Below are 25,081 nucleotides of genomic sequence, written 5' to 3'. Positions count from 1 at the left end.
GCAAAGGTGCGTCCCCATCCGAGGCCCCTTCCCCCTGCTGAAGCTTGTCTCGTAACTGTCGGCCACCTCGCATTGTTTTGCCCGTGCCAGCCTCTGCATCACCCGACCGTGCCAGTCACCAACCTACGTACTTTCATCCAACAACTACGTAGTAAACATCAGCTACACGGATCCAATTGTATAAGGTGAGACCTTCCTCTTCCTATCAAGAAAATTCTTAAGATGGCTCCACTGTGTACCGGAACCACTTGTCTCAATCTTGTCAAAAACCCCCCCTACCTCGGTCGCCTCGAGACCGGCCTCTCTGTTTCTGCAGTGGCGCAACTCAGGCTAGGCAATTACTGATGCTAATTGTCTACGATACAAAGACACAGGAACAAAGTTGGCGACCGAGTCTAGCACGCAGCGAATCCTGGCGCGCTAGCCCTGGCACCGTCGTCATGAAGTTCGGCGAGCAGCTCCGTTCGAGCATCATCCGCGAGTACCAATGGTACTACATCGACTACGATGCCCTCAAGGCCGACCTCAAGACAGCCACTGGCCCCCTGGTGTCTAGCGATGACAAGGGCAAGGGCAAGGGAACAAAACGGGAATGGTCGGAGGAGGACGAGGGCCGCTTCGTCAAGAAGCTTGAGGCCGAGCTCGACAAGGTGCACACGAAGCAGCAGGTTAAGGCCATGGAGATCGCGCGGCGCATTGCCGTGAGCGAGCGCGAGGTCAAGGGTGTCGTCGACCGTCTCAATGAGCGCGGCCCTCGCGAGGATGGGCCCAGCGAGGAAGAGTTCATGCTACTGGAGGAGGACTTGAGCGACATCATTGCCGACGTGCACGATCTCGCCAAATTCGTCCAGCTCAACTACACCGGATTTTTCAAGATTATTAAGAAGCATGATGTGAGGCAGCTTTTTTGAGACCTGTGGGACGCATGGCTGACGAAAAACAGAAACTCACTGGCTGGCATCTCAAGCCTGTCTTTGACAGCCGACTGAAGGCGAAACCATTCTACAAGGAGAACTATGATGCTTCTGTCGTGCAGCTTTCCAAGTTGTACGACTTGGTCAGGACGAGGGGTAACCCCGTCAAGGGTGACAGCGCTGCTGGTGGTTCTCAGGGCAGCTTCGTCCGCAACACGACAAAGTACTGGGTTCACCCGGACAACGTGACCGAGTTGAAGCTTATTATCTTGAAGCACTTACCTGTGCTGGTCTTCAACGCAAGCAAAGAGTTCGAGCAACAAGACTCTGCCATCACATCAATTTATTACGATAACCCAGAGACCTGGGATCTGTACGAGGGCCGCCTCAAAAAGACTGAAGGTGCGGAGGCCATCCGTCTGAGATGGTACGGTGGGATGCAGAGCGAGAACATCTTTGTTGAGCGCAAGACCCATCGAGAGGATTGGACCGGAGAGAAGTCGGTCAAGGCGCGATTCTCCGTCAAGGAGAAGAATGTCAACTCGTACATGCGCGGTGAGCTGCTGCCCGCCGCCCTCTTTGAGAAGGCGCGCAAGGAGGGCAAGAAGCCCGAAAAGCAGATTGCTGAGGATGAGAGACTCGCGAAGGAGGTGCAGTACTCGGTGCTCAAGAAGGGCTACAAGCCTGTGTGCCGATCTTTTTACAACCGCACCGCTTTCCAGCTCCCTGCCGATGCTCGAGTTCGTATCTCGCTGGACACCGAGTTGACCATGGTCCGCGAGGACAACCTGGACGGCCGCAAGAGGTCCGGCGACAACTGGAGGCGCATGGACATTGGCATTGACTACCCATTCTCGCAACTGCCCCCGGAAGACATCGTCCGCTTCCCGTACGCTGTTCTTGAGGTCAAGCTCCAGACTCAACTCGGCCAGGAACCCCCTGAGTGGGTTCGTCAGCTCATCTCCAGCCATCTCGTCGAGGCTGTTCCCAAGTTCTCCAAGTTCATTCACGGAGTCGCCAGCCTTTTCCCTGACCGCATCAACCTGCTTCCATTCTGGATGCCGCAGATGGATGTGGATATCCGGAAGCCGGTCACACACGACTTTGGCATCCACAGACCGAACCCTTCCACGACGACTACAACATCGGACGATGAAGATGACGAGTTGGACTCTGACGACGAGGAAGGTCCCTTGGCTTCCGGCAGCAACGGAGCCAGAAATGGGCAGTCCAACGGTCACGGCGCTGCCAGCAACGGAGGGAACGGCCTCGACGTCGAAGGCCAGACCGTTGACGCTATTGCCCCAGTCGACGACGATGATTTCTTATACGACTCGGACGAGGAATACGATGCCGACGAGGCCCTCGAAGAAGCTAGGAGAGTTGGTGGCTGGACGTACTACTCGGCGCTCGCCTCCAAGAAAGCACGCGCTCTTAGCGAAGGTGCCGTGAATGTACTCAAGTGGGCTGTACCACATCCTCGCGGTTCAGAGATCCCCCGTCGCGAAATGCAGACGCAGCTTTTTGGTTCGGGGCAAATCCAGACAAAGAGATTCAAAGCCCCCAAGGGAAAGAAGATCTATGTTCCAGTCCGTATCGAGCCCAAGGTTTACTTTGCAGCTGAAAGAACCTTCCTTGGATGGGTGAGTTTACTACCCTTCTACTCTTCGTGGATATCATTGAACCTGTGTCGCTAACATGACGAAAACAGCTTGAGTACTCCATCTATGTCGGTACAGTTGCCGTCACGCTGCTCAACTTTGGGTCCAAGCCCACTACGGCATCCTTCATCGTCGCCGGCGTCTTCACCCTACTTGCCATCATGTCGCTCTGCTACTCTGTCATCATCTACCTGTACAGGAGCAATGCCATCCGCTCGCGGAGGGCCGCCAAGTTCTACGACAAGTGGGGCCCCAGTGCTCTCTGCGTCTCCCTGTTCATCGCCGTCGTACTTAACTTTGCATTTGAGGGCCGGGAGCGCAAGTACTGGTGAGGAAAAGATTCTGTAGGTCCGGGTTAATGGCATGTCGGAGAAAGGGCGAGAATGATGTTTCCTTTGTTTTGTAGCATTTATGTACATTCCATAACGGTGTAAATAACTATGATAAGAAATCAAAAGGTGCTGAATAATTATCTTCCACGTGGTCTTCCCCAATTGTTTCTTGCATGGAGTCAAAGGGAGACAGCTAGCTGGATGATGATCTGAAGTGCTCCTTCCATACACTCATTCTGTCAAGCAACATGCTTGACTTGTTTTACACCTGCCCTTCCTTTACTGGCATCCTTGTTGGTGTTGTTCCTTGCATGATATGTTCCAGAAATCAGAACGTTTAGACGCTGGAAGAACCCGTAGTGATGCTTGTCAGCATATACAACGAATTAAAATAGGAAGACCAAAGCCAGTTCATAAAAAGGAGGTCTAGCCTCACAACATCTCTGCAGTTGACGTATTACCCTTGTGCACGTATGTGCACCCAGATTTGCAGAAGATATCAAACAAACTAAAGAGGAAGGAAAAGATCGCCGCTAGATAAGGTGTTTTTTTTTTTCATTGACATTCCTGCTGCTGCCTTCCATTATGGGGATTGACATCCTTTCTTTAGCGACTTGCTATAAACAGCATCGATCTGACGATGTCTGATACCATGCTTCTGTGAGTGTAGGCGAACGAAGGCTCCGATATTGGTGGTACAGAATGGTTCCTCTATCCCGCAGCACTAAAGAATATACAACCAGACCATGTGAATTCGTGAAATGAAAACAGTAGGTGTACAACAATAATGGATAGGTGAAAAGAGCAGGTCTTTGCATCGCACCCTGCTTCGTTCTAGTGCTCACCTTATGGAAGCAAGCCACACCTCAGCTGTAAGAGCCGCGAGACGCCCCCCACTAGCCAAATGTGTATATAATATTCTGCAAACATCATAGACTTCGACCCTAGATTGAGCACGATGCAGAAAGAGAACAGTCCACAGTCCCTCCCCACGTCGCTAGCGTATTCAACGTCAATCCCGACTTTGTCAGTCGGATGCTACGATGCTTGCCTCTTTAGGTAAATATTACCGTTCAGACAGCCGCAGTGAGCTTTGGTTGTTCTAGAACCCCTCAAGACCCGAAGCCACGGTTGAGGAATATGGGGCAAAGCTTGACAAGCTTTGGAGGCTGGAAACGGGCGTTGGGGCTGATGCGAAACTTATCCAAGAAGGGCATTTTAGCGGCTGAGAGAGAGCGGCTGAGAGAGAATCCCCAGTGGCTGCAGACGGCCAGAAAAGAGAGAGTGAGGGGCCTCTTGAACGCCAAGTAGACAACATAGGGGAGACGAAGGTCCATTATTTAAGGCGCTTGACCCTCAATGATCTTGAACCCAGAACATAGACGATCTTAAAGTTCTTGGCTGCAGCTCCGCGCCTCACTTACAGCGGTTGCACCCATTTCGTGCTGTGAAAGTCGACCATGCCAGTTCTGAAGCCATCCGCTGAATGGGGTCACTGCGTGCCCCCAGAGTCAACCTATGGCATCACAACCTATGGGCCGGGCTGGGATACGGCAATCAAGCTCCGCGATGGTGACCCGGCCACCATAGCCCGCGTAGTACACATATATCCTAGATTCGGCCCCTTCGGGCCCGTTGCCAAGGTCAGTCATACTACTCGTCCGCTCTGATCCTTACGCATACACCTCACTTCTCTGCAACAGCCCGAGACATTACTGACGATGTATCCAAGACTCTCATGGCCATCTGCGCCAAAATCCAGACCCCTGAAGGCCATGGTGCACTCTACTTCACCTCTCCCGCCTCCTTCGCCGCAGCGCGCGCCCATGCCCTCCATCCTCACCGCAAGCAGCACATCCTGGCCGACGAAGACCTGGGTTACCGGTGCGTCGACATCGGCGACGTGAGGCTGTACCTCATTACGTATCCCATGCCCAAAACGCCCGGCATCATCGGTGTCTGGCAGAACCCCGGCATCGGGGTCTCCATCCGTCTGGCGGAGAAGCTGCTGCGGGACATTGACTCTCTCAAAGAAGTCGTTGTGGAGGCGGGTTTGCCGCCTCCCCCGACAGACTATCTCCCCGAAGGCGAGGCGCATGGAAAGCTCAAGGAACGAATAGCGGCGCTCCTGCACAGAGCCGCCATCGACCCCGACAAAGTCAAGGTTGGGAGCAGAGATGTCTTCCTATACCCTACCGGGATGGCTGCCATCTTCGCCGCGCACAGGGCCATGCTCGAGTATCGGCCCGGCGCCGTTGCGATTCTAGGCGTTGCTTTCCACAGCACCGTGCACTACCTCCAAGAGTCCTCGCCGTATGGTTACAAGCACTTCGGGCCGGTTAACGCAAAGGGTCTGGACGATTTCGAGACCTGGCTCGACGATGAGGCTGCTGCCGGGATGGATGTGAGTTACATCATCACCGAGTTCCCCAGCAACCCCTTGCTCGCAAGCATTGATATCGGACGTCTCAAGAAACTCGTAAGTGATCGCCTCTCAGCGAATGCCAAAGGTTCCTTGGACTCGCCCACTAACTGACAGCCTGAAGGCCGAGAAGCACAAGTTCATACTCGTTCTTGACGACACCCTCGCATCTTTTGCCAACATCGACATCCTGGGGGAATCTGACATACTCGTCTCTTCCCTCACGAAGTCTTTTTCGGGGTACGCAAATGTCCTGGGAGGCAGCATCGTCCTAAACCCGCTCTCTCCACACTACTCCGCCCTCGCACCCCTTTGGCGCGAACAACACCACAACGAACTCTACATCGAGGACGCCGAGGTCCTGCTCGCCAACTCGGAGGACTACCTCCAACGCACTGCAGTCCTCAACCGCAACGCCGCCGCCATGGCCAACCACCTCCACGCGCACGCCAAGAGTCCCTCGTCCCCCATCGCCAAGGTTCTCTACCCGACCCTCCTCCCGGACTACGAGGTCTACGAGGCTCGCCTTCGCAAGCCGACCCCCGACCTCCCGGAGCCTGGCGCGGGGTGCCTCCTGAGCATCGACTTCGAGTCCGTCGCCACGGCGCGCGCGTTCTATGACCGATTGGCGTTCTATCCCGGTCCCCACCTCGGAGCCCATCGCACGCTCAGCTTTGCGTACAACCTGCTCGCGTTCGGGAAGGACCCGGACGAGGCGGCGTACCATCGGTCGTACGGCATCCTGGAGGAGGCGGTGCGCATCTCGGCGGGCCTAGAGGACGTGCAGGACCTGCTGGATACGTTGGATGACGCGCTGACCGTTGCTCAGGAAACGAAGGACAAGTTAGCGGAGGGTCCGCGGACGGTGGAGGCTGCTGCTGGGTTGGGCGTGGCCGCTTGACGATGGATGGCGTGACTTTGACTGCGGAGAGTAGAGGCATTGGAAAAAAAAAGTAAACCAGTCGGTCAACTAAAAGTTTGTCAAGAATGCAGAGCAACATCTCCTAGAGGACCCGCCAAAGTCTGGACGCTTTAAAGCAGGAACGACAACCATCCTATCTTGATGTGAGCGAGGTAAATGGCCCTGAGCAAAAGCCCAGTATCCAGTCACGCACATCGTTGTTCTCAAGTATTATAAAATCCATACATTGACTTGGCATTCACCCATGTTGGCATGATGAGACCATCTACGCCCAGGGATTTTTATACTGAATGGACACCGATACGAGGCAGTCAAGGAGATTGGGAATCCATTCCATTAAAGCCCCCCGAATTGGTGAAGTAGAGCATTAAAAGCAGAAATAGACTATAGAATACCAACGCTGACGTTTCCTTTTCTTACCCTATAGGTTTCGAACATCACACCTTCCACGTAAATTCATTCGGATTGCCGCCCTATCCTGTATCCACACGCACCATCTCTTACACAACAGCCGTGACTCTTCTCACGCTTCTCCTCGCGCCTTCACCACTGATCATGATCAGGCCCTCCATCTCCAAGGTCCGCATTGTCTCATTGAAGTCGTTCTGTTCCACAGGCATGCTCGCACCCTCGCTCAATCTTCTAGCGACCTCGCTCCACCTGACAGTTTGACCGTTGCTAGTCATCTCATCGAGTAGGTGAAGCACGGCCCCCTTGATCTCCTCCTTCTTGCGGCGGTCGGCAGCGCTGGTGCCTTCTGTCAGCAGACTCATGTCGATGCGACCCTGGGCGTCGGTGGCGGCAGTCTTAAGAGCAGAGCGGATCAGACGGGCGGCCTCCTTGACGTCCTCGCGAACGACGGTCGTGGACAAACGCATCTTGGCGTGGGCCTCGGACAGACGGATCATGGACTCAAGTTGACGAGTGGTGGCTGTGATGCGCTTCTCAGCCGCACGAACATCCTGACCAAGCTTGCGCATCTCGAGGTACTGGTCAACCAGTTCCTGGGCAGCATTCTGTGCAATGGTCGGGTGGATGTTGGCACGAGCAAAGGATATATAGTTGGTGAGGAACTCGACGGGCTACGAAGTGGTCAGCGAGCGTCGAACAGGTTTGGGCCATAGCCTACTTACGAGAATGTCTTCCTTAGTGTGAGCAGACTCTGGCTTGTCTTCCAGATACAGAGAGAGGAGATGGCGAGCAAGACGAGCATCACTCTTCTCATCAGCGCGATCAAGGATAAGATAGACCAGATCGAAACGCGAGAGCAGAGTGGGGGGGAGATCAATGTTCTGAGGTACGGGGAGATCCGGGTTGTAACGACTGCCGATAGGGTTGGCAGAAGCCAGAATACTCGTCCGGGCGTTAAGAGTGGTGATGATGCCCGCCTTGGCAACAGACACCGTCTGCTGCTCCATGACTTCGTGAAGAACAGAGCGTGTAGCCTCTGACATCTTGTCGAACTCGTCGATGCAGCAAACACCGCCGTCGGACAGAACCAGGGCACCGGACTCGAGCACCAGCTGGCGGGTTTCGGGGTCTCGCGTGACATACGCAGTCAAACCGACGGCGGAAGAACCCTTACCGCTGGTGTATACACCACGGGGGGCAATCTTGTGCACATAAGAGAGGATCTGAGACTTTGACGTCGACGGATCACCGCAGAGCAGGACGTTGATATCTCCTCTGTATCTGGGGCTGCCACCCTTGGAGAACGTCTTGTTTGTGCCGCCGAAAAGTTGCAAAAGAATACCCTTCTTCACGTCATCCATCTCGTAAATCGAGGGAGCGAGGGAGCGTGAGAGAAGGTCATAAATGTCTGGCCTGGCCGCAGTCTCTCTGATCTTCTCTTCCTCTTCAGGACTGATCTTTTTGGTCTCCTCAATGTTGTTGTCGCCGCCCTCGTCTTCTTCACCCTCAATGCCGAGGGTGGAAGGGTCAACGCCCATCCTCTTCTTGTCCACCTTTTGAACGTGCAAGACGTCTACGTACGTCTTGTACACGCTTTTGATAGTTCTCTGACGCGGGTTCACGCGCACAGGGCTGACGCGGAAGATACCCGTAAGCTGGACTCTGTCACCAGCCTTGCAGAAGTCCACCAGCTCGTTGTACACGCAGACTGAGACCGAGTGGGGTGTTTGACCAGCAGGAACAGCGTCCGGAGTTTCTTGGAGCTTGATCACCTGCTTATCTTCGAACGCGCAACGGTTGTGAATGATCTGCATCGAGTTCTTGGAGGCACAGCGAGGTCGCGGGCACTCGGTGGGCTCGCGGATTTTGCCTCTGTCAAGACTAACGTTGACTGAGTGGTTGCAAACGTTGCACCGGAAGAAAGCTTCCTTCATATCAGGAATAACTGGCGTAGTACGGATGACAAGACCCTTGATAGTGATGAGCCTATCCATGTCGGAGGGGTTCAGATCACGGAGGTTGGTTGTCTTGTCTAACCCGAAAGGCCGAACCATGTAAATCATCTGAGCAACCTCATCCTCCTTTGATGGGACATCGGTAGCCGGTCGCGGGGTCGGGGCATCAGAACCTGGGTGGTCGGAGCTAGGGAAAGCAACGTCCGAGCTAGGAGCTGCGTTGCTTCGTCTGGCAGCATCACCAGCACTGCTCTGGGATGCACGTTGTCTTTGGCCTTCGTTCCTAGCCAGCTCAACCATCAAATCGTGGACAGACTGGTCCATAATGGGAATGATTTCTTGTGGGTATGCCTGGATGTGGTACCAGAGCTTTCGCGTCGGCGGGTAGGTATTCAGATCGGCGATATCGAGGTAAAGCCTGGTTGTGCCCAAAAGAAGCATGTTTTCGAGAGCCTCCATGTATGGTTTAGACTCGGCATCGGGGGCAGCCTGGACGTCTGCCTCGGACCAACCATCTCTGTACAGTTGGTATTTCCTGGTGAAGTGCCTCAAGAAATCCTTGAAAGAGGCGAAAGTGTCGTCGATCGATACGGTAGTACCCCAAATGGTGCTCTCACCCGCTCCACCGAGGCGGTCGGCCTCCGAAGTGTTTGGGTCGGGGTTACTGAATGAAGGGGCGTCGGAGCCCGGCGCATCGGTAGTTACTCTGCCGGATGGGTCCAAAACAAGGCGGCGACGGGGGGTTCTGACGCCTTCCGAGTTAATATCACCTCTACGGGAACGTGATGAGCGATCAGTGACGAAAAGACCACTACTCTCACTGCGGAAGTCCGATTGCAGTGGCCGCACGGATCGACCTGGGCTAGAACTGGCCTCGTATCGAATGGGCGACGATTCTAAAGGTTTCTGTTAGTAACGGTACTATGCAGTATGCATTCACCATGCTTACCTCTTGCCAAACCACTCGCACGGGGGGTTCTGTCGCCATCACCAGTGGATTGTGTGTCAATGTCTTGACGCAGCGGTGAGCTGGGAGCAGGGCCAACGACGGTGCTCTGGCTGTTGCTCATGTTTCGCAAGGGCGACGAGACATCGCCGTTGGCGGGCGCATCGCGGCGACCACTGGGTGTCTGCGCTGGCGAAGATTCATAGAAGAGGGGGCTCGACGCAAGCTGCGAGCGGCGGCTAGTACGAGGGGTCTCTGCTGGGCGTTGCGCCTCTCCGTCTGCGGGCGCGGGGCTGCTGCGTGCAGCTGCATCTGGATTGTTTCTTGTTGACCGGCGGGGCGTACCAGCCGTCGAGCTTCTTGTTGACCTCTTTGAAGGTGAAGACATATTGCTGGTGGGCGTTCTTTTGTTGGGGCTTTCTTGCGGTTGTGATCGAACTGGAAGAGGGGGGGTAATGGCCAGCGGGATGCGACAAGAAAGAATATGTTGCGTTGCTGGGGGGAGGAGAGATATGTGGAGAGCCCCTTGGGAGCAACTGGAAGGTGGGCTGCAATGCAATTTTGGAAAGCCACTTTACGCGGTTGGCCCGGTCCCCAACGCGTCCCGAAAAGGAGTTTCGCGTTTTCCACTTTACGCGTGGTGGGAAAGGGCATGGCCCGTGCATGTGGGTCTAAGGTGCCAGGGGTGAACCCCTGTGCATCCGGCCATCGGCGAAACCACCGACCGACTTGCACCGATTTTGGGTTGCTGAGGTGGTCAATTGACATCCCGCCAGAGAGCTCCCTGCCAGGTTACCGTGGACTAAAGTGGACAACATATCAGCCAACCCACCAGCAAGCGCAATCCGGCGCAACACCTCGCGAACAACCGTTAAGATGGCTCCTGGAATGTCCCTGTTTTCTGTCAACGCGATCCTAATCCTCAGCATCGAGGACGGGTCGCGGTTATTCTCCAAGTACTATAGCGCACCCCACGCCGGCTCCGCGACACAGAACGGTATGCCCTTACTCTCCGGCTCTCTTTTGGTGCCCGACTCTGGAACACATGGCTGACGGGCTTCATGAATAACAGGCAGCTCAAACTCCTCTGGCAACCCGTATCCCGATGTAAAGTCACAAAAGGCCTTTGAGAAGGGGCTCTTGGAGAAGACGGCAAAGCAGACTGGCGATATCATCTTGTACGACAACCGGATTGTGCTCTACAAGATGGAGTCGGACGTCATGATGTACGTCGTCGGAGGTGTCGACGAGAACGAGGTTCTTCTGTACAATGTTATCCTGGCCCTCAGGGACTCCCTGCATCTGCTCTTCAAGTAAGCCAAGCTGTCCCCATCATCCCCGTTATTTCCGCAACACGCTCGGTGTGTTCTAACAGCTCTCCAGGCAATCCGTCGACAAGCGCACAATCGTCGAGAATTACGACCTTGTATCCCTCGCCATTGACGAGATCGTCGATGACGGCATCATCCTGGAGACCGACCCCACCATCATCGTCCAAAGAGTAAGCAAGGCACCGGCGCAAGACGTCGACCTTCGTCGCATCGACCTCAGCGAACAAGGTGTCAACAACCTGGCCCAGCTGGGCAAGTCGAAACTGGCCGACTGGCTGCGGCAGGGCTTGTGAGCGGCGACGGATGGTGTCGAAGGGGCAAACTGAGGCGAGAGACGAAGAGAGAAACGGCGGTTGCACAATGGGAGTTTCATGGTGGTTTCTAAAGGGGAATGCATCATTTTGAAAAAGCACATCCTTCTTGAGAGGGATTGTCATGACGAATGCTCAGATTTATGCCTGGTTCTATTTTTTGCCCAAAACAATGCTCATTCATTTAAGCACGGATTTCAGAGGCTGCCTTGCGGAGCCTGTTCATGACCGCCTCTGCTATGTCGTTCCTGTCGTCGATACCATCCACGAAGATGACGCTGGCGCCTCTCCTATCCAGATCTCTCAGTGCCGAGAAGAGCCCCTGGGCGATGCCCCTCGTGTCACCGCCCAGATCTATGTCGAGGACCTTCGCCATGGGTTTCTTCTCCGCGTCCTGCAGCTCGCCCTCCTGAACCTCATACGCCACCTCGTCCCTAGCATTCGCCTCTGCAGCCCCGTCAACGTGGACCTTAGAGACCTGGAGCGTGCCGGGGTGCAATCCTCCTGCAAACTTCCACCTGCTCGTCCGGATGATTCCAATCTTTAGCAGCGCCGGCCCTGAGCCGTTGGTGGCAATGGCATCACCGCCCTGCTGGATGAGTGCCTTCTGCAAATCCTCGGCCACGACGCCCTCAGCACCCGCCTCGCAGCTCCATTCGTAAAGCACAACCTTGGCCTTGGGGCTATAGTGCTTGTATTTCATCCCAGGCGCCCGTGGCGCTGACTTCCCCGTCTCACTCGCATCCTTGTACGCCTTGACGACGCCCTCCCACCCGGCACAGCTCCGCAGCTCCTCCATGCTCACGCCGCCGGGCCTCAGTACGACGGGCGGATCGCAGAGGCCGTCGACGACGGTACTCTCTACGCCGACCTGGCACGCCCCGCCATCCAGAATCAGCTCAATGCGGCCTTCCAAATCATGGTAAACGTGCTGCGCTGTCGTTGGAGACGGTTTGGTCGAGGCGTTGGCGGAGGGCGCGGCCAGCGGGGCGGCGGCAAGCTTGATCAGCGTCAACGCCAGCGGCGAGGACGGCATTCGCACACCGAAGCTCTCCAGCCCCGCCGTGACCTCGGGCGCGAGCTTGCTCGGCTCCGGATTCCGCAGCAGGATCGTCAGGGGGCCGGGCCAGAACTTTTCGATGAGAGGCTTGTAAATCTCTGGGATCGGGTCCGTCTCTGCCGCCGCGTCGCCGTTCATTGTTTGCCTTTCGGGCCGCAACAGGCCCCTCAGCATGTTCAGATCGCAGACGTGGGATATCAACGGGTTGTCTGACGGCCGGCCCTTGGCAGAAAAGATGCCCTTGACAGCGCCGCTCCGCGTCGCGTCGGCGCCCAGCCCGTACACCGTCTCGGTGGGGAACGCCACGGGGGTGTCTTTTGTGCGCATGTATTCCGCAGCGTCGCGCAATGCGGCTATTGATGCACCAGAGGCGGAGCTGGATATGTCCCAGTGGCTTAACCTCTCGGGGCCATCTGCGTCCCTGAAACTCCCCAACCCTTGGGCTTCGACTTTGACAACCCTGGTCTCCATCCTGTTGTTGTGATTGTCTGTCGATAACAGGCGTAGACGGTTGCGGCTGAAGATCGCGATCTGACGACTTACACGATAAGTGAGAGCCAATGTGAAGGATTGCAGAATCCGCGCCGATTTGGAGTCAAATATCGGGACAATTAAAGTTGATGGAAAGAGGGTCCAGGGTAGTTATCACGGATGTGAAAGTAAGAAAAGAGAATAATCTAGATCGTCGTCATAGGGAAGTAATGGGTATCATAAAGGTCTTCATGCAGATCGAGTGGGTGGACATTGAGTCATATGGAAAAATTTCTCTGGAAGGCTAAGGTGAGCGAGAGGTGAGCGGTAGTGCCCTTTGGCGGCGATAATCCCGAGTTGAAGGAGCTGGTAGTTAGGTACCTAGAGTAGGTACCTCCCTAGGTAGGTAGGAGATCGGTAGTGACAGAAGCCCGCTAAGTCGCCTCCCGCTGATCAGGTTCTAGTGGGGACTGATGTGGTTAGTGGAGATTTGGCTTACCTTAAAGGCACTCGCCACGTGCCAATCGCCAGGCGGTCCACAGCACGTTGAGCCAACACTTAATCCATTGTTTCGATTCTTCAAGCTTCACAGTGGTATTGCTCTTGTCAGCTTCTTTGATGTTTCACTCGACCCGAGAACCGTAATACTACTCGGAACGCTGATGGAAATAAAAAAAGGTTACCGTCTGCTGCTTAACTTCCACCTTCCTATCGAAGACATCACGCCCCTGAGCCAATTCCAAACATGCGACTGGCTACAAAGATTTTTTGGGAATCGCGTCTAGGGTCACTATTAACACGACGCCAGGCAAACTAAATTCGGACCAGAGGAGGGCTTGCAGCAGTCTGCTAGCTGTATTACAGTGTCTACCTATCCCGGCAAACGTCACCATCCTTGTCTGCGCGCTCCGGTAATCAAGTCATTTCTCATCAAGTTTTCTTTACTCCAAATACCTTGGACAAAGCTCGCCTGTTGTCATCTTATGTTCACCCCCTACGCTCTCTAGATGTCAAGTGCCTCGCCCGCCGTCGCTCTTCCTCGGTCAGCACCCAGATCATAACATCCTCCTCGTCGTCGGGCTGGGCCGAAACCTCCTCCCACTCCTCTTCTTCCATGTTCGCCACCATCAAGATCTGCGACACCCGGGCAAATAACTCCCTGACGCCATAGTTGCCCTTTGACACCGTGCTAACGATGCTGGAGAAGTCGCGCTCCATGCGAATGACACCGTAGGCGTTAGCCCGGGCATCCCATACCCTACGCTCGAGGACACGCGAGAGGTAACGCGCGGTCAGGTCGTGTAGGGTTGTGAAGGTGTGGGTCGTCAAAATCCGCGAAATGGGTTTCATGAGCTGGTCCCAACCATGCTCGAAACGCCGTGACACCTGGTCGAGCATCTCTTCCTCATCCTCGTCGTTCTGCTGGGCGATTTCGGCTAGCTCCTCATCGGAGAGAGAGTAATCCACATCGCGGAAGGTTTCGACGAGCACTGGCCTGAGGCGTGGCTGGACGACCTGTTTAAAGAGCACTTGAAGTCCCTCGTTAAGTAGCTCAGTTGATTTGGCTGTAAAAGAGCTGTGCAATGTGTTGAGGGCAGAGGTTACAAAAGCGACGTCCTTTTCGAAGGGGAATGTATCCCTAAGTAACGAGTCATGATCTTCACCGTTGGCTTTTGGCGGGTCGTTCGTGCTTCCTACGTTGCTCGTAATAATTCGGCCGAGATACTCGTTGGCCGTGTCGAGACTATTGATCAGAACAATGAATTGGATGATCTTGTCTTCTGGCGGGAACCCTCCTTGCACGACAGGTTTGGGATATGACTCGTCGCGCATCTTTCGCTGGATCATACCGATGAAATCAGAGCTGAGAACCCGACCAATAGTGGGAACAACAGACGCAATAACGTCCCGTTGCGACGTGGATATGGACTTCTGGATTACGGCATTGACGACGTACATGACATCGTCAACCGCAGAGATGATGAATGGCTGGTTTGTGTCGATGTGCTTGTTCATGTTCAGAGACAACCCGCTTGGAGTCTCGTCCAGCTGGAACGCCTTCTCAACTGATCGTCGAAAGAAGAATGTCATCATGGTATTATACGGAGATGTGAGCTTGTCTGAAACCTTTCGCTTGAGGTTGGACTTTACGACGACTTCCGGCATGGATAGCAGGGCATTTTCGGGCGATGATGGATCCTATGCAGCGTGTGAGTAGAGATATCCCGAGGTGAGGCTGCCTGTTACTGACCCGAGTCTTTCCCGCCAGGAACCGAGAGTAAAGAGACCATCGTCCGAGCATGATCGCCATCTCACTAAGAAGGGCGTCTACCTCCTTCATGTTGACGCCCTCATCCTCGCTATCGCGTTGATCTGCTCCGGCGCCCATGGCTGGCGAATTTACTCTTGACGTTCCGCCTCTCTGCTGCGGCAAGAAGCTCTGTACCAAAAACGAGAAGGGATAGCTCTTCACGTCCTTCAGCCGCCTATCAACGTCGCGCTCGTCGCTCCAAGAGTCGAGAATAATGCCTCCCTGTACGTCTGCCTCCTGTTGCAGTCGCTCAATAACACGGACCATCTTGCCAGAGCCGTAGTGCCGCTCGACTAGACCTCCATGGCCCTCCACAATCCGCGCAATGTGATCAAACAGCCTGGTAAGGGCATTGGCGTAGAAGAAGCCCTCATTTCTCGCCTGGGCCCCAGGGCTCTCCTTCAAGACGGATCTAGCTGTGCCAGCCACACCCTGGCAGACGTACCGTCCATAGACATCCAGTCCAACATCTCCTCTGCCAATAAGCGGGAAGAGCTTGAAGAACCGCGTAACCTTGGCACCATCCCCTTCCTTTGTCGCCTTTTCGAACTCTCTCAGGAACAAGCCACAGAGGCTCTCCTTGGCGGTCTCCAGCGTCGTCCATGGTGGGTCAGGAACCTCGGGGGACGGGACGATCGAGGAGGCAAATTTGCCTTTGATGATGTCTTCCGGCACCTCTGCCGCTCGTGCCAGGTACGTCGCAGCAGCTTCCCAGTCCTGCGGGGCACCCATGCTGCCTACGACGCCCTGCACGCATGCCTTAAGCTCGGCAACCTGCTTAACGACCTCAAGTGTATCCTCTACGCGGCTCTTTTCCAGGTCCAGCTCTTTCACCTTGTTGCTCAGCCGTCCTGCCGTGTCTGCCGCCGTGGAAAGCATGTCGTTGCCAATGGACCGCGCGGCAATAACCTGACTGCCAAGCCCCGCGCGCAGCAAGTCCAAGCGGCCCAGCTCGCGAGCGAGGTCGGCCTGGGAGCCGAGGAGTGCATCGAGGCGGTTCGTTATCAACGACTCGCGGGCGTGGAGAGCTTCGAGGGCAGCGCGAACCTCGGCAACGCTCGAAGCTGCATAAATGGTGCTGTTGCTGCTGCTGCTGCTGGGTCGGGCCGCAGCGCCATGTGCGCCATTGGTGGCATTGTCGCTGTCCGCGCGATGGGGGGAGACGCCATTCGTGAGGGTTGACATTGGCGCGAGCTGGCTGAAAGGTGCATAGCTACCTTGGCCTGCCAGCAGAGGTAGGGGAGTGTTGTTCGCACCGGGGTGGTTGGTGAGGTGAAGGTGTTAGCTGGCCCGAAGCGCAAGGTATGTAGGTGCCTCGGTGTACCTTTCTCACCGATAAGCGAGGTCAAGGTGTGGATGCAAGGGAGAAACAAACTTCGGACTGACGTTAACCTGCAAACTGGCCTGTTCAGAGAGTATCGGACGATGAAAAAAAAAAATGATGAAAAAAAAGGGGGCTCAGGGTCTGCAATTGATTTTTTTCCCAGTAAAAGGCCGTTAATTATCTACCGTTCTCAAAGTTTACATATACGCTAAGGGTCGGTGACTGGTACAATCCACCTGTACCTCACATGAATGATGCTTTCTGATCTACACTGCCTGACTGTAACCACTACCCATGCGCCGTCTTGAGTAGTTCCAGTACTTTCTAAACTCATCCGCCCAGAACACCGTGCTGCAAAGAACCAACAGGCCGATAAGATCGAACAATCCCAAGGCTTCCGTTTGGAAAACCTCCTGTAACCACGGGAAGTAGACCACAAGCAATTGACCCGCGATACTGAGTGAGACCGCCCAGTTAAAGAGCGTATTTGAGAAAAGCCCCACCTCGCCCCGCAACACCGACTTGGATTCGGATCGGCAGGCCAAGGCATTAAACATGTCGAATAGCACAAAGCAGGTGAAGGTCATGGTCGTATCGCGGCGGTTGACCTCGCCATCCGCAAGCATCTCCCGTCTATAGACGAGCATAGTGCCCATCATAATTATGGATGCTGATGTCAAGACTCTATAAAGGAGCTTCCTTGTGAGCACCGCGTCGTTTCGCTTGCGAGGAGGGCGGTTCATGACATCGGCATCGACAGCCTCGACGCCGAGCGACTGAGCAGGTGGGCCATCCATGATGATGTCTGTAGAGTGTAAGTTGATGCTGAGCTACCACGTTAGGCGGAAAACTTACTAATCCAAAGAATCTGCATCGCATTCAGGGGTGATTTGAAGCCGAGAATCGTGCAAAACAATACAAGAGACAGTCCAGCCGCGCTTGTGCTGAGTTGAAATGTCAGGAAGTTCTGGATGTTGTTGAATATTCCCTTGCCCTCTTCAATTGCTCGAAGTATGGTTGAGAAGTCGTCGTCTGTAAGAATCATGTCTGCTGCCTCCTTTGCAACGTCGGTTCCATGCAAGCCCATGGAGATGCCAATGTCTGCTCTCTTCAGCGCTGGGGCGTCATTGACGCCATCTCCAGTCATGGCAACGATATCACCCCTGGCCTGAAACGCTCGAATAATCTTCAGTTTATGATCCGGGTTCGTGCGAGCAAAGATCGTAGTATGCTGGATAGCATTTGCGAGCTCCTGCTCGGACATGGCCTCAACGTCCTCTCCCTTCAGCACGGGACGCACTGAGGCTTGACTAGAAGCATGCTCGATCGGCTTCGCAATTGCCATACCGAGCTGCCGGCCAATGGCCACAGCAGTTGTCTCGGCGTCACCTGTGATCATGACAACTCTGACTCCTCCGCGTAGTAATCTTCTGATCGCCTTGCCAACACCGGGCCTTGGAGGGTCGCTCATTCCGACCAAGCCAGCGAATGTGAGGCCTCTGTAAGTCTCGTACACAGACTGAGGGTTGGGACTAGTCGATGCCAGTGTGTTTCTACTCCTAGATCGCGAAACAGCGCCGCTGGCAAACGCAAGCACGCGGAGACCATTCGAGGCAATAACCTCTGCAGCTTGCAATGCTTCCTGACGGCGCGCAGAGTCGAGAACGACCTCTCGGCCATCGCGAGTAAGATAGGTGTCACATGCTTCGAGAACTCGATCAATGGAACCTTTCATGTACGCGAACTCCTTGTCGTTGGTTCCAATAGTGACGCCCATCCATTTGCGCTCGGAGCTGAAGGGTGTTTCGCTAAGACGTGGGCCAATGGACTCGCGAACGTCGTGCTCTTTAAACCTGTCAAGCAAATCAAGCATTGCGACATCGGTAGGTTGTCCACACCAGCGTGTGTATGTCGAAGCAAAGTCTGTTCCTTGCGTAGATGAGAGTACAGCCCTAGCAGCTGCACCGTTTTCTGTGTATTGCTGTGCAAGACGGCCGTTGTTCGCAATGTTACCAATGCGCAGAATGCGCAAAGTGGCAGGGTTCGGCTTGTTTTCGGTTGCCTCGTCGTCGGATTCAACGTCAATAGCGTCATTGGCACCGAAATACCACATCTTGGCGGTTGTCATGTGGTTCATGGTAAGAGTTCCTGGAATATGTCATTAAACCTTGTCCTATCCCCAAGTCGCGATTTTGCGTGCGTACCTGTCTTGTCGGTGCATACGACATTCACCGAGCCCAGAGTCTCTACCTTGGGCATCTTGCGTACAATGGCATTGTGGCGGGCCATTCTATGAACACCGAGAGCCAAGGTAACAGTCACAATGATCGGCAAGCCTTCCGGGATGGCTGCAACCGCGAGAGAGATCGATATCGTAAAAATCTCAAGCAACTTCTTCCCCTGGAGCCAGCCGACCAAGGAAATAACGCCGATGACGCCAAAGGAGAACTTACTGAGCTGGGAGCCAAGTTCGTCCATGGAAAGTTGAAGTGGTGATCGCGGGCTTTCTGTCCCAGACACACTAGTCGCGATCGTTCCGAAGTTGGTGTTTCCCCCCGTTGCAAAGACAACACCCTGGCCGTGGCCAGACCTCACCAAGGTGCCCATCCACGCAATGTTGTTCCCGCCATCATCCCGGCTGTCGGATAGAGCCGAGGGACTTGGCGGCTGGAGCGCGTCCGCCCCGAAAGTGGGAGGCAGAAAACCTCGTGCTTTTGCTTCGGCCGTGATCCGGACTGGTTCGTTCTCTCCGGTGAGATTCGACTCGTCAATGGTGAGATCTGCTGCCTTGGTGACCCGAACATCTGCTGGAATGCGATCGCCCGTGGTGAAGTAGACAAGGTCACCTGGCACAAGTTGCGAGGCCATGACCTTGGATGAGGTTGCCTCCAGCATTTCCTCACCTGGAGTAGTAGATCTCACCGATTCGCTGCCGTCCATAGGGCCCTGCGGTGGCCATGTGGGAGTCTGGGCGCTGCCAGGCGTCTTCATCGCTGACCGGACGAGGTGGGCGTGATTCGGGACCAGATGGCTAAGTGCCTCTATTGACTTTTCCGACCGGTATTCTTGCACAAAACCAACCGAGACGACGATGGTTACCGCTACCGTAATGCTGACCGCATCATCCATGTTACCCAGAAATATGGAGGCCCCGGCCGAGACGAGCAGAAGGACAATGAGTGGCTCTTGGAATTGCTTGATAAATCGAAGCCACAGTGGTTCGGGAGGTTCGTGAGGGATTTCGTTCGGGCCATATTCGCTAAGTCGGGTCAAGGCTTCGGCAGGAGACAGGCCGTGAGTCAAAGAGGTTTGAAGACGGCTGGCAGCTTCTGCTGGAGTCATGGTAGAGAACTCGTCGGCATTACTCTATTAAAATCTCGGATTAGCTCGCAACGCGGCGATATTGTGCAACCAAGGGATGACTACTCTTGACTGGGCCGAAGTGGTTCGAAAGTGTCCTGGTCTCGATCGCAATGATTCCGTCTCTGTAGGGTCCATGGCCGTGCCGTTAATGCTCAGCCCTTTGGCCGTCAGAGGCAGCAGAGCGTTGCCATCGTCAGAGTCTTTTCTCTTGTGCCAAGGCCACTGCATCTCTGCATATGGCGAGGCAGTAATACCTCGGTCACGACCTTCGATTAGTTGCACAACTCTCAGTGTCGATCATTTGTCAATGGGCAAGACGAAAAGGAGACATGCGCCAAGGCGTTATGTTGTCGAATTTCGGGAAAAAAAGGTCGTGTTCGATGGAGAAAAGGTCATTTGTCGCCAGAGTATCAATGGCAGAGAGCTTGGCCCGAAGACATAGTTTCGCGGAAACCGTTGTACGAGTGAAGACACCACGGATGTCGTAGGAAAAGTTGCGAAAACGTGTGCCTTTGGCCGGGATAGCAAACGAACGCATGCCCAGATCTGGTTCCAGGCACAGGTGTACAAATACCAACGCGCCTCTAAGGCGGGTCCGTGGCAGGGGGGCCCTAGAAGAGTGACTCGGGAACCGTCTCGCCGCTCCGCAAAGTACCTAACCAGTGGGATGCCTCAACAAGTCACGGCAAGCAAGGTAAGCAATTCAATGCCGTGTCCATACCGTACATCAGGACAAGTCACAAGGGCATACGTCTTGTGTGTATGCAATAACCGACCAAAAGTGTCGCGAACCCTTGCTGCTGCTAAACTGGATAGAGCTGCAAAGATTGGGCTACACAGACCCAAATGCTTGGCGACTGCAACAACTGGACGATACATTGTGGAACCTCGTCGAGATCATATTGAAGTGTACTCCGTACAACCGGCTTGAATCTGATCTGGACTCATGTTGAATGAAGCAAAGAGCTCTTGAGCCAGATAAATAGAGCAGCGGTAACAAGCTAGAGAACAGAGGCGTCTCCAACGGTATTCCACAGTTGGACGCTACCGAAACTTTTGTTTCATTTCATCTCCCTTGTTCCGAATGGTCCTGCAACAATGTGAATTCCCAACTGTCGCGGTCCTCAAGTCAGTCAGCAGTGGGGGGCGCGAACATGCATGCAAAGAGGATGCGCTGGTGGTGCGGTTGGCTGGTAAAGATACACGGATTAATACCTACCGAGCATTTTGGCCGAGCAACAACTCGAGGTGCATGTTCTGCATGGTGCCTGCTTCAACAGGCAGTTAGTTCATCGTGTACCTGGAAAAGCTTAGGTAAAGCGTTTGAGCTTGGGGGTCCTTGCCTCGTACCTTCCACTGCGCCGCAGCTAGCTAAAATACTTGTTGCCGCCGGTTCCGGTATGGTCGCCGGGTCAGCAGTTAATGACCCAAGAGTGGAGTATTGTAATCACGTGATGCAGCTACAACCACCAAATTCTGCGCGGACCAATCCTTGCCCAATCCCAGCCCCGTCATTTTGCGTCCACTGGCACGGCGTCAAGAGAGAGAAGACCACCACACCCTGACTCCCCCCTCCTACTCATCTCCTCCATCTCCCTCATCGCTGCTCATCGCGTTATTGCTGCCACCGCTATCGCTGCAAGTCGCTCTTCGACCTTTCGCGATCGATACCATTTGCTCTATGTCGCCGCGCCTTACAATTTGCGCGTGTTAGGCTTCGACCGCTGCTTCCCCAACGCGACCCGATCCCCCATAATAACGCGTTCTCGTGTTTACCAGAGCTTCCGCCAACCGCCCCTCCAACCCCCGGCGCGCGTCGCTGCCTATATACCTTGCGAGCATTAGCTTTTGCTCCTTGCTCTGAGCATCTATACTCTTGCTTATCAAATTACTCTGCTTCGCCGCCGCCATGTTCTATTCGGAGACGCTCCTCCAAAAGAGCGGGCCGCTGGCCCGCGTTTGGCTGTCGGCCAACATCGAGCGCAAGCTTTCCAAGACACATATTTTGCAGTCCAACCTGCCGGACAGCGTAGAGGCTATCATTACACCTGGTCAAGCCCCGATGGCCCTCCGCCTGAGTGGTCAGCTGCTGCTCGGTGTCGTCAGAATTTACAATCGCAAAGCTCGGTACCTGTTGGAGGACTGTAATGAAGCCTCAATGAAGATCAAAATGGTGTGCTTGCCCTCTTCTGTGTCCTTGACGCGCTTTGCTAACAGTTATAGGCTTTCCGCTCAAGCGACAACCACGATATGGCAGTTGCCAACCTATACGTCAACAACCGCGAAGCGCTGCTGCTGCCTGACAAAATCACTCCACTCGACAACCTTGATCTTCCCCCGCCTCCCGATGCCGCCTGGCTCTTGTCGCAAATGGACGATGTCACAGCCACGCCAGTCGGTCGCAAGGGTCGCGTTAGTCATCGTGATATTAACTTGCAGGAAGATTTCAACAACAGCCAGTTCCTCACCCAAGGAGACACCCTTGACGATGAGCTGGAGTTGGCGCCCATGGAGGATCTTGATCTTGAGCTCGACTTTGGCATGGATGTTGATGATCGCCCTACCCGCATGGACACAACTATCGAAATGGGAAGAGACGCGCCCCTCGCACGTTCTGTGGAGGACGATATATTCAGCGAGCTCGACATCATGCCGCGAGGCAAGGACCAACCCGAACGCGAACCCTCGTTAGGTCTGGCTCTGGATTTTGGTGACGACAATGTCCGTATTGCCGATGAAGAGGGAGACATCCAAATGGGCGACGACAATGAATTCCAATTCCCTGCTGGTGATCAATCTGTTGCTCCGGGATTCCCCGGTGCTCTGGACATGCCGCGCGGTCGTATCTCTGAGTCGCCACTTTCGGAGATTGATCCCGAGTTCGCGCGGGAGGTGGAGGAGGAATACTCCCGGATTCAGCACACGGACCTCTACGAACCGGATGAAGACCAGGACCGCACTGTTGTTCGTCACCCTCAGCGTTCAAAGAAGAGGAGGATTCTTCTGCCAGACGAACAAACGATGCTTTCCAGCAATCACATCAAGGACCAACAGGCCAACCATGGCAACATCCTCAGACCCCAGTCGTTCTTGCCTAGAGATCCATTCGTGCTCGCTCTGATGGAGATGCAAAAGAGTGGTGGCTTTGTGTCCAACATCATGCTTGAAGGTCGTGGTGCCAGCTGGGCACCCGAGTTGAGAGGCTTGCTCTCGCTTGAGGCCGTCAGCCGATCCAGCGAGCTGAAGAGGAAGCGCGATAGCGGCATTGCGGACGTAGAGAGTGACCATGGCGCCACGTCCAAGTCACCTCGCTTGATTGTGGAAGAAGAGGAAGCTTTTGCTGTCGAAGCTGCCGGATTCGGCAACCAAAGCGTCGCAGGTGACGGCACCGTTCTCGAAATCCCGGCTGATGAGGAGGGCATTGCTTTTGGAGGAGACGATGACAACACCCGACCTGTCTCTCGCGAGGGAAGCCCCATGCCCGGCTTTGACGAGACAACAGCTCCCGAAGTGCACCCTCAGGACAGTGGTCCCGTGTCACTGGGCACCAAGCATGCTGTGCACATACTGAGAGATATCTTCGGGCCTGACGCTGAGAACGATGCTGAGAAGCGCAAGAAGACCGCTGTGGTCTTTCAAGACCTGTTGCCAGAGGGAAGAACGACGAAAGCCGATGCCACCAAGATGTTCTTCGAATGTCTTGTCTTGGCGACGAAGGACGCGATCAAAGTCGAGCAAGGTGAGACGCTCGGTGCCCCCATCAGAGTGCGTGCAAAGCGCGGTCTCTGGGGTGCATGGGCCGAGCGTGAGGCAGGCGGCGAGATTGCAGAGGAAGAGGAAGCCAATCAACCCGAGCCGGCAGCCGTTAGTGCCCCGGCGGTTGCCGTGGAGGCGTAGATGCCCTTCGCTTGTTCTGACGAAAACTATCCGATTGATGCATAGCTATTGGAGGCTTGGCATGTAAAGTAACCGTTCTTTCTCTCTGTTGGTCTTAAGTCGGGGGTCGGTCCTGGATATGGCACTCGGCCAAGTGGCGTTTGGAGTAAACTTGGAAGCTGGAGAGATACCAGATGCTGTTGCGGCCTGGAGGGTGGGAAAAGCATGGTTTGGGACCCAAAGCCGCAACCTCGCTGTTGGAGTGGCTTGATTTTGTTTTGCTAGCTTGTTTGTTCTTCCTCGGGTGCTGGTAGTATAGCTGCTTTTGATCGAGGCCACGGCAGGCCTGTAAGGATACCTCAGTGCCTAAGTAGTTGGCTGCTTTTCAATATCACATGAAGCCAGACTTTTTTATTCACAAACTTGGCAATATCACGAGTGACTTGAACTAACATGGAGTGTATGTCGTGCAATGTTACTCCTAGCATGGATGGATACCTGCGGCCTCCTATTAAATCAATGGGGGAAAACGGGGCTGGTTCATAGCCTTTTTGCTTAGAGCTGCAGGTACATATGTTATGAGTGGGACGTCCGCCTATCAACGACAGTAGACTCAGCTTAGCCACGCATGCATGGTATGCTTATCTGGATTTATTACATAGTGAGTCCACGTGGATACATCGGTGACAGTACAACAAGGCCCGAAATCCCTGAAGACACAAAAATGAGAGCAAAGCGTCAACACGGACTCCCATACCAGGCAAGTTGGCAAGTTGACAAGCACCGACACCGTGTTGGTTTGCGTCAAAGTGGACGTGCCTCTAGCACGACCGCTTCCTTGTTGTTCATCCGTCCATGTGAGGCGTGACAGCATAGCCCTTTATTCTGGCTACCTGGCTTGCTACCCCTATCTTTGCCAAGATTTCTTTTCATCCCGCTGTCCAAGTCTCCGCATTTGCCTGTAAGAATTATATAACTATGATTGGCACCAATGTCTATGACCGGACTTCCTGGTTCAAATACCATCAGTAATGGCATCAGATGCTAACATTTATTAACCCTCGCATCGTTTTCAAGCAGTTGTATGGAATTTCGTCTTGGGTTTCTGATACATTGTAGCATATGTTGCCTTTCTCATCATATGTGGTGTGGTATGTACTCTTAAGCCGATTTGTCCAACAGTCTGAGTGATATGGAGCTGTGTTATCGTTCTCTATAGCACTGGTCTAGTTGTTGTATTTGTGCATCAGCCACAACGGCAGTCCTGTCAACCAACAATATCCAGACGCATAGCTAGAACAGCAACATAGATAAGACAAAGGAGCTATATGAAGGCAACTCCTTTGGTGCGGCTTGCGTCAGCTGGACGACTGCGCCAAACACCCGCATCTCTGGAATTGTGATGCTGGAGATGGTCCTGGATCTCAAGGGCCAAAGAATGTTAAAGAAAGCTTTACTTGGACAGCGACAC

General features: G+C 54.3%; 8 protein-coding genes across 8 annotated transcripts; 4 read left to right on the top strand and 4 right to left on the bottom strand.

The window, feature by feature from the left end:
* Positions 1 to 440: 440 nt before the first annotated feature.
* Positions 441 to 2,907, top strand: LY79DRAFT_664646 (VTC domain-containing protein; the record flags this gene model as incomplete). The annotated part of the gene is made up of 3 exons (XM_060562928.1): positions 441 to 893; positions 944 to 2,557; positions 2,626 to 2,907. 3 exons carry the CDS (start codon positions 441 to 443, stop codon positions 2,905 to 2,907), a joined length of 2,349 nt encoding a protein of 782 aa, XP_060420839.1.
* Positions 2,908 to 4,367: 1,460 nt separating this feature from the next.
* LY79DRAFT_664645 (cystathionine gamma-synthase) lies at positions 4,368 to 6,230 on the top strand (the record flags this gene model as incomplete). The annotated part of the gene is made up of 3 exons (XM_060562927.1): positions 4,368 to 4,550; positions 4,640 to 5,386; positions 5,454 to 6,230. 3 exons carry the CDS (start codon positions 4,368 to 4,370, stop codon positions 6,228 to 6,230), a joined length of 1,707 nt encoding a protein of 568 aa, XP_060420838.1.
* Positions 6,231 to 6,282: 52 nt separating this feature from the next.
* On the bottom strand, positions 6,283 to 10,082 carry LY79DRAFT_15231 (MCM2/3/5 family protein). Its single transcript, XM_060551067.1, has 3 exons — positions 9,567 to 10,082; positions 7,385 to 9,513; positions 6,283 to 7,333 (listed from the first exon to the last, which is right to left on the bottom strand). The coding sequence occupies exons 1-3, from the start codon at positions 9,949 to 9,951 to the stop codon at positions 6,752 to 6,754; spliced, it is 3,096 nt and encodes a 1,031-aa protein (XP_060420837.1). The 5' UTR covers positions 9,952 to 10,082; the 3' UTR covers positions 6,283 to 6,751.
* A 225-nt stretch (positions 10,083 to 10,307) lies between these two features.
* LY79DRAFT_533303 (clathrin adaptor complex small chain) lies at positions 10,308 to 11,401 on the top strand. The gene is made up of 3 exons (XM_060556355.1): positions 10,308 to 10,560; positions 10,636 to 10,876; positions 10,947 to 11,401. Exons 1-3 carry the CDS (start codon positions 10,440 to 10,442, stop codon positions 11,185 to 11,187), a joined length of 603 nt encoding a protein of 200 aa, XP_060420836.1. The 5' UTR covers positions 10,308 to 10,439; the 3' UTR covers positions 11,188 to 11,401.
* Positions 10,917 to 13,138, bottom strand: LY79DRAFT_15201 (yrdC domain-containing protein). Its single transcript, XM_060551059.1, has one exon. The coding sequence runs from the start codon at positions 12,734 to 12,736 to the stop codon at positions 11,390 to 11,392; it is 1,347 nt and encodes a 448-aa protein (XP_060420835.1). The 5' UTR covers positions 12,737 to 13,138; the 3' UTR covers positions 10,917 to 11,389.
* Positions 13,139 to 13,723: 585 nt separating this feature from the next.
* On the bottom strand, positions 13,724 to 16,232 carry LY79DRAFT_503223 (COG4 transporter; the record flags this gene model as incomplete). Its single annotated transcript, XM_060553383.1, has 2 exons — positions 13,724 to 14,935; positions 14,988 to 16,232. The coding sequence occupies 2 exons, from the start codon at positions 16,230 to 16,232 to the stop codon at positions 13,724 to 13,726; spliced, it is 2,457 nt and encodes an 818-aa protein (XP_060420834.1).
* Positions 16,233 to 16,475: 243 nt separating this feature from the next.
* LY79DRAFT_533300 (calcium-transporting P-type ATPase) lies at positions 16,476 to 20,257 on the bottom strand. The gene is made up of 4 exons (XM_060556354.1): positions 19,798 to 20,257; positions 18,576 to 19,737; positions 17,227 to 18,519; positions 16,476 to 17,176 (listed from the first exon to the last, which is right to left on the bottom strand). The coding sequence occupies exons 1-4, from the start codon at positions 19,960 to 19,962 to the stop codon at positions 16,638 to 16,640; spliced, it is 3,159 nt and encodes a 1,052-aa protein (XP_060420833.1). The 5' UTR covers positions 19,963 to 20,257; the 3' UTR covers positions 16,476 to 16,637.
* A 1,214-nt stretch (positions 20,258 to 21,471) lies between these two features.
* Positions 21,472 to 23,644, top strand: LY79DRAFT_15154 (Rec8 like protein-domain-containing protein). Its single transcript, XM_060551052.1, has 2 exons — positions 21,472 to 21,907; positions 21,958 to 23,644. Exons 1-2 carry the CDS (start codon positions 21,644 to 21,646, stop codon positions 23,629 to 23,631), a joined length of 1,938 nt encoding a protein of 645 aa, XP_060420832.1. The 5' UTR covers positions 21,472 to 21,643; the 3' UTR covers positions 23,632 to 23,644.
* The last annotated feature ends 1,437 nt before the right edge of the window (positions 23,645 to 25,081 follow it).

The sequence above is a fragment of the Colletotrichum navitas genome (assembly GCF_030913465.1).
Source record: "Colletotrichum navitas strain CBS 125086 chromosome Unknown LY79scaffold_1, whole genome shotgun sequence".
In the NCBI taxonomy this organism is placed as follows: Eukaryota; Fungi; Ascomycota; class Sordariomycetes; order Glomerellales; family Glomerellaceae; genus Colletotrichum; species Colletotrichum navitas.
Note: the sequence above shows the minus strand (reverse complement) of the source record. Positions and strands in the feature narration are given on the sequence as shown.